The sequence below is a fragment of the Citrus clementina genome, unplaced genomic scaffold, assembly GCF_000493195.1.
Source record: "Citrus clementina cultivar Clemenules unplaced genomic scaffold, Citrus_clementina_v1.0 scaffold_9, whole genome shotgun sequence".
Lineage (NCBI taxonomy): Eukaryota > Viridiplantae > Streptophyta > Magnoliopsida > Sapindales > Rutaceae > Citrus > Citrus x clementina.
Genome location: NW_006261964.1, coordinates 27,685,940 through 27,698,144, shown reverse-complemented (window position 1 = coordinate 27,698,144; position 12,205 = coordinate 27,685,940). Strand labels below are relative to the sequence as shown.

The 12,205-nt window shown below is 34.2% G+C and overlaps 2 protein-coding genes across 4 annotated transcripts; both read left to right on the top strand.

Moving 5' to 3' along the window:
* The first annotated feature begins 3,457 nt into the window (after positions 1 to 3,457).
* Positions 3,458 to 7,362, top strand: LOC18032795 (UMP-CMP kinase). Of its 3 annotated transcripts, XR_002905571.1 has the most exons (10): positions 3,458 to 3,668; positions 3,947 to 4,000; positions 4,599 to 4,638; positions 5,068 to 5,185; positions 5,278 to 5,434; positions 5,834 to 5,914; positions 5,999 to 6,106; positions 6,330 to 6,395; positions 6,675 to 7,000; positions 7,145 to 7,362. XR_002905571.1 is itself a non-coding variant. In XM_006421656.2 (9 exons), the coding sequence occupies exons 1-9, from the start codon at positions 3,600 to 3,602 to the stop codon at positions 6,687 to 6,689; spliced, it is 708 nt and encodes a 235-aa protein (XP_006421719.1). In that variant the 5' UTR covers positions 3,458 to 3,599; the 3' UTR covers positions 6,690 to 7,221. The 3 variants fall into 3 exon arrangements, 2 of the variants coding, with proteins under 2 accessions (XP_006421719.1, XP_006421718.1); XM_006421656.2 differs by having other exon boundaries at positions 6,675 to 7,221; XM_006421655.2 differs by having other exon boundaries at positions 6,314 to 6,395; positions 6,675 to 7,221.
* A 103-nt stretch (positions 7,363 to 7,465) lies between these two features.
* LOC18033342 (pentatricopeptide repeat-containing protein At4g25270, chloroplastic) lies at positions 7,466 to 9,229 on the top strand. The gene has a single exon (XM_006421653.2). The coding sequence runs from the start codon at positions 7,512 to 7,514 to the stop codon at positions 9,090 to 9,092; it is 1,581 nt and encodes a 526-aa protein (XP_006421716.1). The 5' UTR covers positions 7,466 to 7,511; the 3' UTR covers positions 9,093 to 9,229.
* The last annotated feature ends 2,976 nt before the right edge of the window (positions 9,230 to 12,205 follow it).

Genomic DNA, 12,205 nt, shown 5'->3' with positions numbered 1-12,205 from the left:
GTTAGATGTCTGCATTTAAAAAACGTTCGAAGTTCATAATTGCAAATTTTCATAAAAATTACTTGTTATTGTGTGAATCATTTATACTCCAAGTAAAATGTTATATTGATTAACATGACTATTTTATGATCTCTTATGAAAATATGATGAGGTCGAAATATAAATTTATGTTAAAAAAAGAAAATAAATTTACATTTTCTATGTGAAAGTCATGTAAATTTAGTTTGAAGAGTGGAAATAAATAAGATTAAATAATAATGTGGAAATTTGAAGTGATTTTCACAAAACACATTAAGAGTATATGAAGTAATTGCAAGAAACATGTTACCAAGCCATCCGTTTAAATGGCTAATTTTCAGAGCTCACGCAAATTGGAATGTGATCATGACAAGAATATGTAGCTGGTTAAAAAAACAAATGAAAAGAGTAAATTCAATATTGCGCGTGTGATTCAAACGCTCCATTGGTGTGGCAATCATACGAAAGAGAAACGCAGGACCCACCACCAGTTTACGATAGCAGCCGGGGACCAAAATTGATGATGTTCCAAGGTGCTAGGCTCTACTGAAGTGGGGTCCATGATTGTGATAGTGCAAGCATGAGCTGGCCAATCACGTACTTCCAGCGAGACACATTTCAATTTGCACATTTCCTTGTTAGTATTTATATATTTATTTCACACTTACTTAAGCATTGCATCAGCTGTTTCATCAGCACCACTACTTACTGTGTGCACAGTGCGTTTAGCAATAAATAAAAATATGATCAATGGTCTCATCCATTAAAGAGGACCTAGGAAAAAAATTGTGTGAGCGGACACATTCTCTTAGCATGTTAAAATATTTAACAATAGAAAATTTGACCTGTCATTAGATAAATTAGTCTCTTGATAGAGGTTATATATTTTTTATTTTAAATGATCATATCATTTATTTTGTAAATCTTACGACGGAACTCACCAAACCGAATAAAATTATTGGTCCACTGAGCTGACAAAACTTATCAAACATACTGATTGATTAGTCCACGATAGTGGATGGTACTATCTCAACATGATATGATCCACTAGCGCCCTGAACAAGTCCTCCTCTATCCGATCTTCTCATGTTAATTAATAACATATTAGCTCGCAATTTTAAGGTGGTTTATATATTTTTAATTATTCTTAGAATATTATCATTATTTTTTTCTTAAAATAAAAACAGAACAAATTTTCTTTCATCCACCAACTAAGATAGAGTATCAATAAGAGTGATTTGCATAGACACCACACCATAGACAAAAATAATATGATATGTTAAACTAATACCACGCACTAACGAACTAAGAGTATTGAATAAGGAATTGTTATCGTACATTATCATGTACTATATCAAACTCACACAAATTTTTTTTTTTGGATAGACCCACACAATTACTATCGGTGCACAAAAATATAACCAACAAAAATTACACGTATATTATTAGTAGTAACTATAGAATTGATGTATAGTACACGATGATATACCGTATCAAGATCCTAATGAATAGGACCTGATATTTTATACGGACATTTCTATTAACAAATAACATACACAATAAAATAGAGATACCCGAACGTTTCGGCCACCCTTTATCAACAGTTTGGTTTTTTTGACTAGTAAGTAGTAACCAGTAATGCCGTAACAGTCAATCTCCTCCTGCAGCAGCTTGAAAAATCATCCGGCTATTCGACATTAATTGTGTCAAACATTAAATTAGTGATGTAATATTGGAGTAATGCAATTGTCATTAAAGTCTCACATGGAAAAGTGGCTATTCATTAAAAAATAATTTTAAAAAAAATACTAACATCTCCTTAGGAGACATCAAGTATAAAAGAACATAAAAAGCGTGCATGATGGCTTTTGTTGAATTTAAAAGCAGGTTTAAAATGACTAAGGGATGGTTTGATGTGTGAGTCTAGGAATTAGCAACCTCCTTTGCCATCTAATCCAAAGTTTCTTCATTGTTTTGCTGAAAAAAAGGGGGTCTAATAAAAAACAAGCCTCTCATGTAACAATGTTTTTTTATGGAAAAAAAAGAAAAGAAATCTTGGCTTTGATTGATGGAATGATGGACTAATTGTAAATTGATTGTTTTTGACTTTTGTTTTTCTTGGCATGATTCATATATGCCAAAATGTGGCCTCTTGAGATGTCTACTTATGACGATGATGATGATGATGACCGTCGGCTGTGTTGTGCGGAGTGCATATATATGTCATTTTTTGGGACGATTTTCATTATTATATTATTACATAACAAAGTTGAAAATCATCACCGTACATATACACAAGTCTTAAAATTAAATTTAAAAAACATAAACATTTAACAATAAATTATATTTTAAAACGTGCTGATATTAGCATTGTATAAAGACTATACAAAAAGTATGGTCTCTATTTTCTAACGTACGACACTTTATTTTGCTAACCTTTCTTTTTAATACTAGTTCAAATATGGTTGTGGCACGGTTTAAATTTAGGCATGATTTGTAGATAGAACCATACAATGGAATTTATTTAGTGATGTAATATTATGTATTCTTTGATTTTTTAAAAATAATTTACTGTTTTCAAGCAATCAAAATCTAAGAACAAAGATGCTTAAAGACACGTTCAAAAGTTTAGAAGGAAAAGGGGGAAAAAAAAATAAAGCATGGAAATTTAGTGATATAAATAGGTAATTTATAAGGTCATAAAAACATTAAAGAAACAATAAAAATTTAAAAGATATATACTTTTATAATTTATAAAAGAATCATAATCTTTTAACTTTTCTTCATTTTTATTTTTTTAGAGAAAGAGATAAAATAAGTACACTCATTTGGAAAAGTAACGGTATATATCCTAAAATTCATATGACGGTGACCATTCATTATGAACATTAAAAATAAATACACTAAATTACTTTAGAGTAAATATATATTATAATTAAGCTTCACAATCTCATATTGAGTAGTGCTTTTCACACCTCTTTAATATTATTATAAAATCCTATTTTTGAAAAAATAGAAGTATAGATAGAATACAAATCATGAATCCTAACTATCTTGAAGTCCTAATATGTGATATTATTAATTTTTTAATACATACATATTAGTTAGTTAATTTATTGTAGATGATAGTAAAATTAATAAAAACTCTATTGTAAGAGTTTTTAAAAGAAAAGTTAAAAAAATGAAAAAGTCGGGTTTTGCAAGAGTTTCAAAGGGGTGTTGGACGCTCAACTCTTTCAGATTTTCAGCCCAAATTAATATAATACCGGCCCAATGAAGTAAAGGGCCACGAACTAACCTAGCATACTTAAGTGACACGAAATGGAAACTACTGGTTTGTTGAATTTTGAGTAAACAAGAGGGACTTCAATGTTAATAACCCCATAATTTAATTCTATTCCGTGTAACCTAGTTGAGCGTGCCTCGCAGTCATGGCATGGCATGATTGCTCATTGGCCATGCGTGGGGTGGAACGTTACGTGTTCGATGAAATGCGTAAAAAAAAAAAATTATAGACCAGAAAATAACGTGAAATAACCGAGTCAGAGTCAAAGAGACCGAACTGGAGAGAACCCATTACGATGTGGAGGCGCGCGGCTTCGCTTTCTCCTTTCATCTCTTCCTCAGGATCATTGATTCGCAATCATCAGGTACAGTTACGAAAACCAGCCTTGTATAATTCATTCTTTATTCATATTTATTTGTTGAAGCTTTTATACATACACATGGAAAATTGAAATATGCTCGGTCAACAAAGATATATTATTTTGGCCGATGCTTCTTATTCAATTGTCTGTTATTCTTATTTTGGAGCTGCAGATTTTTATTTTCCTTTTAATTCTTGCATTGCTATGACTTTTTGCATTAATATTGATAACTAAAAGCCTTAACTTGCTTTTTGAACTTGGTTATTTGTTACTCAATGCAGACAGCTTACAACTTGAAGATTTGGGAATCATTTACCACGGAAATACCCACCCAGGTATTTGGTATGCTAGTGTAGTGTTTTTGGGAACAATTTAGTCATCAAGATGTCTGGTTATGGTGTAGCTAATACCAAAATTTGTAGAAGTATCTGAATAAAAACAAATTGTGCGCTTTATTTTGCTAATATTTTTTGTTCTAGTAATTTCATAGAATTTATATTGGTACAGAGATAGCTATGTCTCAAGCCTATAGTAATTGCGATTTTCTAAATGGCTCAGCGTCTTTCCTTGGTCTGAGGAACAAACATAGGGATGAAACAAAAATCTGGCATCAGAATCCATATGCTGGCTATTTTGAACATCGCTTTTTTGGGTTTCAGCTATCATAGTCTAGAGTACTTTTGCACGCTAAATTAAGTCAACAACAGTGGAAAGTTTTCCAATCAGCATAAAGGTTGGAAACTTAGGTTGAACTCTTAGGAATATTAGTTTCTAGGATTTATTTGCATATCTTAACATTTTTGTTTTGCAATCGTAGTTGTGGTCAGTTCTGATAATCTTATGCTCTAGTGTGCTATGGTGCATGCATAAAGTAAGTAAGTAACCTTAGTTTTGAACTTGATTGTGTTGATCTTTTGTGCTACTTTGATGCAGGTAAAAGGAGGCAAGGGTCCATTCATATGTTTCGTCTTAGGTAATAACCGTGTTCTACTTACTGGCACGATAAAGGATCTGGATAAATGCTTGTAGGCTGGTATCATGAAAAATTACTTTGATGTCCTTACAATTCTATAAATTCAAACATACTTAAGAAATTCTCATTCCTATAAGGAACTCAAGTAGAGCTTAAAGGAATTATTTTCGAGGGTGTATTGATGTAGATAACATGTTCTTTGGTTTTTTGTTCCTGAGCTTGTTTGCATCTTCCATAGATGATAATCAGTTTTCAAGACTAAATAGCTTTGAAGAATATTAAATACGTGTAGTAACCTTAAAAAGGTTAGAACTATGCATGTTCCTGGCAATCTTCCTTTGATATTGCTTGCGAAGGTGTCTTGTGATGCATATATGTGTTAGCTTTGTATTGCTTATGTATGATAGAATTTGCTTCCCTTACTCTCAGGTGGCCCTGGTAGTGGAAAAGGTACGCAATGTGCAAAAATTGTGAAGAATTACGGATTGACACATCTAAGTGCGGGAGAGTTATTAAGGAGAGAAATAGCTTCTAACAGTGAATATGGGTAATAATGTCTCATGCTCATCATTGAAAATTGTTTTGTTCCACTTAACTTCAAAACTGTTGCATCCCTTGACAATTGGAACTGGATTTCAGCACCACAATTCTCAACACAATCAAAGAAGGAAAAATTGTCCCTTCAGAAGTAACAGTCAGCCTGATCCAAAAGGAGATGGAATCAAGTGATAGCAAAAAATTTCTAATTGATGGTTTTCCCCGAAGTGAGGAGAATCGTGCAGCATTTGAACGGATTGTGAGTATTCCTCCTTCTTGCCTCATTTGTGATATTGGTTAAAGAAACCTACGCAGATTTGTTTAAATGATTCGCCAACATATCTAACACCTATCTTGGCTGTGAATTTAAGGTTATTAAATTTTGCTTAGACCTTTCAAGATCAATGAATCTGTTAGCAAAGCCGTGAGATTTGTTTGTCATGAAAGGTAAGCAAAAGAGTGGTTTTTCGTTGAGGAGAAACAACAGAGAGAAAACTGTAAAGATTGTGCTGATATAGAGATTTGAAGCAGTACTAAATCTTGTCCAAAAAACCAAAATAGAACAGTCAGAAATCCATTATTGGATTTGGACCATTTGATTTTTATTCCTTTTCTATGATTTTTTTCTTGAAAATAAATATTCTTGATTCTGACATAGATGGGAGCAGAACCAGATATTGTTCTTTTCTTCGATTGCCCTGAAGAAGAGATGGTGAATCGAGTGCTGAACCGCAATGAGGTGCTTGTGGTTAATTATTTTACTTTTCAATATAGTAAAATCATGTTTGAACCATTATTAAAATGAGACGATGCCCAATTCCAGGGTCGAGTTGATGATAACATTGACACAGTCCGGAAACGTCTCCAAGTGTTTAAAGCATTGAATCTTCCTGTTATCAATTACTATGCAAGGAGGGGAAAGCTTTATACGGTGATTTTTTTCTTTTAAACTAACCTTGCACCCTAGGGGTTGTTATTTTTTTACCTTAATATTAAAATTGTAGTTGAATGTCACAGCTTCTGAATTTTCTTTGTTAAGGAATTTAATAGAATCTGAAAATAGATAACTCCATTCGAGGATTTGTGTTCCCTTATTTTTTTAGTAGATTGATTGAGAAATACTCAGTTGTTGTAACAGAAGGTTTTGCATTCAGATCAATGCAGTGGGAACAGTAGATGAAATTTTTGAACAAGTTCGTGCAGTTTTTGCTGCACTCAAGGTAGTTTTCTTTCTGTTAATTTTTAAATTTCTGTGCTCTCTGTCATCTGGCTTCAATTTTAAACTTTATTCTTGTAACTGAAATGGAATACTATGTTATTTGACTATATTAATAGTTAATTGATGATATCACAATTTTTTTAAGCAACACCTACTAAGTCATCTCGTTCTTTATGTTTCCCACATTATTTTCTTTCATTCTTTTTACTTATAATGATACGTGCACATGTTTAGTAAACATTTTTAAAGGTCATTGATTAGAGTTGGTTTGGTGCTGCAGCTGGTGACAGAATGATCCTTGATTATACGAACAAAGAGTTTTGCACAAAACATGGAATATTCTTGGCATTGAGTAGAGTTGGTCTTGTTCTGCAGCTAGTATTTCATGGGCAGATGGAAGTTGCCGTGTCTTTCTGATACGATCACATGATTCATTGGATAATGACAGCCTTCACTAGGACTGGATATTCCTGGCATGGAATCTGAGATGCTGTGGAGGCCGGCATTTACCTCACCAGGGATGACAATTTCTTTGTCTCTGTTCAAGCACTTTGTTTCTGAAAGTAAACTAGTGCACTGTTGTATTTCAACAACCGTTCTTTCAAGGTGAAGAAAAAGGAAAAACTCTGGGGTTTGAGCTGTATCATTCAGTCAATGACTCTGAATATTCAATTATATTCTCTGCAATTTCGTTTTCGGTCATTTACATTACAATCTGTAACTGTAAATTTGTGACAATGGTTTTGGCAGCTAGTGTCATCAGAACAAGCATCAGCCGATCCAGTATTGAATCACCGGCTTATTCAACTTCCCTTTGACTTGATGGATCTTTAGCTCGAAATGCTTTATGAATGTTACGAAATGATATTGTCCATAGATTTTGCAACAGATGTTGTTAAGTGGATGTGAAGATCTTGAATGTGACTAAATATGTGGCCTAACTTCAGTAAATATTCAGTAATGAAGATGTATATTCTCTTATGTTATGCACGCAACATATAAATAAATTATTTATTTTATGCAACCGAATTTGACAAATAAATAATAACATATTTGATACGCGTTCTCATAATGCCAATTCCCTCTCATTTGGCACTCACCAATCTCAAGTCTAGAAATGGTGACAATTCTTTATCCACCAAGCAGCTTCCACACTTCTCTGGTCATCATCCACTGCGGTTCCAAAAACAAGAGAAGTAGGAAACAGAGACGACAAAAACAACAACAAATTTCTCGAAACAGAATCACCACTTTCTCCTCTTATCCAAAATCATCCCCAACCCCACTTCTAACTAATCAAAAAGCTTTCCCCAAAACTAAACTCCAAGCCTTAGACTCCATCATTCAAGACCTCGAATCCTCTGTTCAAAACGGCATCACTGTGCAAACTGAAACCTTCGCTTCTCTTCTTGAGACGTGTTACCAATTAAAAGCCGTAGAACATGGAATTAAGCTTCATCGTTTGATACCCACAAATCTTTTACGCAAAAATAAGGGCATTTCGTCAAAATTGCTGAGGTTATACGCAACGTTTGGCCTTATCGATGAAGCGCACCAAGTTTTTGATCAAATGTCTAATAGAACAGCGTTTGCGTTTCCTTGGAATTCGCTTATATCAGGATATGCTGAATTGGGTGAGTATGAAGACGCCATAGCGCTTTACTTCCAAATGGAGGAAGAAGGCGTTGAACCGGACCAGTTCACATTCCCTCGAGTGTTGAAAGCTTGTGCTGGACTTGGGTTAATTCGGGTTGGTGAGAAGGTTCACCTTGATGCGGTGCGTTTTGGGTTTGGTTTCGATGGTTTTGTGCTTAATGCTCTTGTTGATATGTACGCAAAATGCGGTGACATTGTTAAGGCTAGAACGGTTTTCGATAGGATTGGTAATAAGGACTTGATTTCTTATAATTCAATGTTGACAGGTTACATTCATCACGGGCTTTTAGTGGAAGCGTTTGATATTTTTCGTGGGATGATTCTAAATGGATTTGATCCCGATCCTGTGGCTATATCATCAATTCTTGCTAATGCATCCTTGTTAAGAATTGGTGCTCAAGTTCATGGGTGGGTTCTTAGGCGTGGAGTTGAGTGGGACTTGTGCATTGCTAATTCTTTGATTGTAGTTTACTCCAAGGACGGGAAGTTGGACCAAGCATGTTGGTTGTTCGATCACATGCCTCAAAAAGACGTTGTGTCGTGGAATTCTATAATTCATGCTCATTCAAAGGACCATGAAGTGTTAATTTATTTTGAACAGATGGAAAGGGATGGGGTTTTACCTGATCATATAACGTTTGTGTCGTTGCTATCGGCTTGTGCTCATTTAGGATCGGTGAAAGATGGGGAGAGGTTATTTTCTGTTATGGTAGAGAAGTATGGAATTAGCCCTCGAGTTGAACACTATGCTTGCATGGTGAATCTTTATGGAAGAGCAGGGTTGATTGATGAGGCTTATTCGATGATAGTAGAAAAGATGGAGTTTGAGGCTAGTCCAGTCGTGTGGGGTGCACTATTATATGCTTGCTACCTTCATGGAAATGTATGTATGGGGGAGACCGCTGCACAAAAGCTTTTTGAGTTGGAGCCTGATAATGAGCATAATTTTGAACTTTTGATCAAGATCTATGGTAATGGAGGGAGGTTGGATGACGTAGAGAGAGTAGAAAGAATGTTGGTGGACAGAGGATTGGAGTTTTAACGTAGTAATGCATATTTAGTTATGGGTGCTTTAGGTCTTTTTATCAGAGATGATTTGAGGAGCGCCAAGATACAACTACTTTTTGGGCATGAAGAAAGTGGTAAAAGTTGAACTTTTTGAAAGACTCCCCTAATGGATCGAGGAGAAATTTTTGTAGATATTTAATGTAAACATTACATCTTTCTTCCAAAATTGAATATGATCATGTCATTCATTCAATTCCAAAATTGATTATATGCTCTCTTTTATAAATTATTGTTTGTGTTTAAAACTAAAAATATGTAAATCTAGCAAGCAATAAACACTATTTTCCTCCAATTTCTAGCATTCACCTTTGAAAAAAAATTATGAAAAAAAATTAAATCCATCCGATTTATCTCCAATTTCTATTTATTTTGGGTTAAATTGTAATTTTGAGAGGTAAAAATGTCATTTCGTTAACATTCCGTTAAATCCACTAACGGAAATTAGATGGAAGTGGATGAATATAGCAAAAAGCAAACTTCAGGTGGCGCGCTGAAAAAAAAAAGTGTTTGTGTATTTTTAAAAAAGTCAAAACAAACAGGTGGACCATTGTAAATTTCCTTATATAAAATTACTAGAAGGAGTAGGTTAAATTAAACGATTTGAATAAAATGATAATGATGATGAATGGGTTCAGCTTTTTATTTTTTATCCAATAAATTAATGGGTGAATTCGAATTTATATAATTTAATACGACTAAATTAAAGCAAACATGGATTTACTTAAACACGACGCATTATCAGAACTATCACTAGGTGAGCTCCCGTAATAATAATATATATAATAATTACGGATGTATATTGGGATCTAGGGCAGAACAACAATTTTTTATTTTATTTGAACTTTGCAGGACCCAAGTGAAGATATAGGTAGTTTCTTGCTGTATATATACAACTATGTATAGGAGTATCCTATTACGAATTTGTTCATCTTTTTAACCCCTAAAACAACGTAGAAGAAAAATAAAAAAGGAAGAAAGAAATCGCCGCCACCGTATTAACTAATCTCATTCTCTTTTCATGGCAGCCTATTCAACAGTACTGGTTAAGCCAAATCCGTTGCTGTTACGGAATCGAAGAACAATCTCTGATGGCAACTCTTGTAGCATCAGATCCTGCGCTGTCATTTGTGCAAGTTCCAAGTTATTCGCAACTCTTAAATTCGAAAGCTTTGCGATGAACTCAGCGGCCTCATCAAGGAGTATTTTTTACTTCAATGACTAGCAATAAAGTTACTGCAGTTCCGTTTAATCACAGTACCACAAGCTCTTGCTATTTAAAAGAAAATCATTCTAAGAAAGATGGTAGTTTAAACAATGTATTGAAATTTATAAAAGAGTGGTTGAGGATTCCTGTAGTCTTACTGATGCTGTTTATGACGACGCATGGTCGTCCATCATCGGCCTTGGCCTTTTCGGGTGGTGCAATGGGTGGATACTCGTTTTCGTCGTCTAATTCATCATCTAACTGGGGTTCATCGATATCGTACACTACTTCACGAAAAGAAGTAGACCTTTGTCAGGGTAAAGATTCGGATACAGCAGCAGCAGTAGTTTTTCTTATAGCGCTCTGTGTCGTGATTTACTGGATCAGGGACAAATTACGGTATAAAACAAGAGTTTTCAAGGTTCATGTATAAAACATATTGCATATATCGGGAAATTATCTAATCAAGGATACTTGCCCTTGTTAAAGTTATCATAATTCTCAAGGACAGAGGTCGGCATGAATTTTCGTGCAGACTTAGGGTTTTACAATGGTGTCGAAACCTTTCACATCATTGTATGCTTTATTCATATATTAAACAAATAATATATATCTGAATAAATTGTGCCACTCTAATACATAAATATCAAAATTAATTTCATACGAAATTCTTATATATTAATATGAGATGGCTCTGATACCAATTGTTGGGTAAAAATTAGGTTTTTAAATTTTTATTAAACCTTTTGAAGATCGCTCTCATATAATATATAAGAATACGTAATCCAGAAATCGTACCTTGAAAATCCGATTTGACTTTTTCCGTTGAAATGATTTAGGCTCCTAGATCACGATCCGCCACCACCACTCCTGTTAGATCACGATCCGTCACCACCACGCTTGCTAGATCACGAACTGTCTCCAATGATCTTCCAGGTTATGACTCAGGTTCGATCTGCGTGGGCGCCTTTATCACTACCAAAGCAACTAGCACGAGAAAATTTTTCTCTCAACAATGGAGAGAAAAATCTTATTCTCTGATCTGTATAAAGTGGCTTCTATCCTTTTCTTTAGGGAAAAATAAGCCTTTTATATCACCCTTTAGTGAAAACCCTAGGCTCCAAATAATGCCCTAAATAAAACTCACGTTATTTTCTTTTTCAATAGGGGACCTACCTTGTAAAATAACATAAGGCCCCTTATACAAAAGCTAATTAAATGGAGCCTCCCACTAAATGATATATTTAGGCTTTTGACCCAAATCGCTAGTTATCTTACTTATTAGTCCAGTAGTGGTGCAGTCAATTAAATGAGCTAACCCGGGGATCATTTGGGAACATACAATAGTGGCTACAATAATTAGGCCTGTAATTAAACTAGCCCAATTATTTAATTCCAAATATACTCCACTAAAAGATTGGAACTGACTTCCATAATTGTATGCTCGAATAATAATTCGTCCCAAGCCACATTGATTTCTTTACTGCACAATCCTTTGTACCACATCGTTAATTAAATTGATATCTCAACTGTCCAATCAATTTAATAACATCTTATTCCTTGATCCTTACTGGTTTTCTCTAATGATCATTTTCAACATACTAAATATGTTGACACACTCTGGCCAGAGAATTCTATGATCAAGTGCCGAAAACCCATCAAGAGATGTGTTGTACAAATTCTATATTGTTAATCCATAACTCCAATACTCATAATTGCTCCCACCAAGATACCGGGTAATCTTGACCACAAGGATGTGTCGTGCCCATTGGTAACTCAAATGAAATAACAATCACAATCATGAAATCATAATTAACTCAAGATTAAGATTACAGTAAAATCAACGCCTATGAGATTTAATAAGTCTGACAGTTATTACAAAG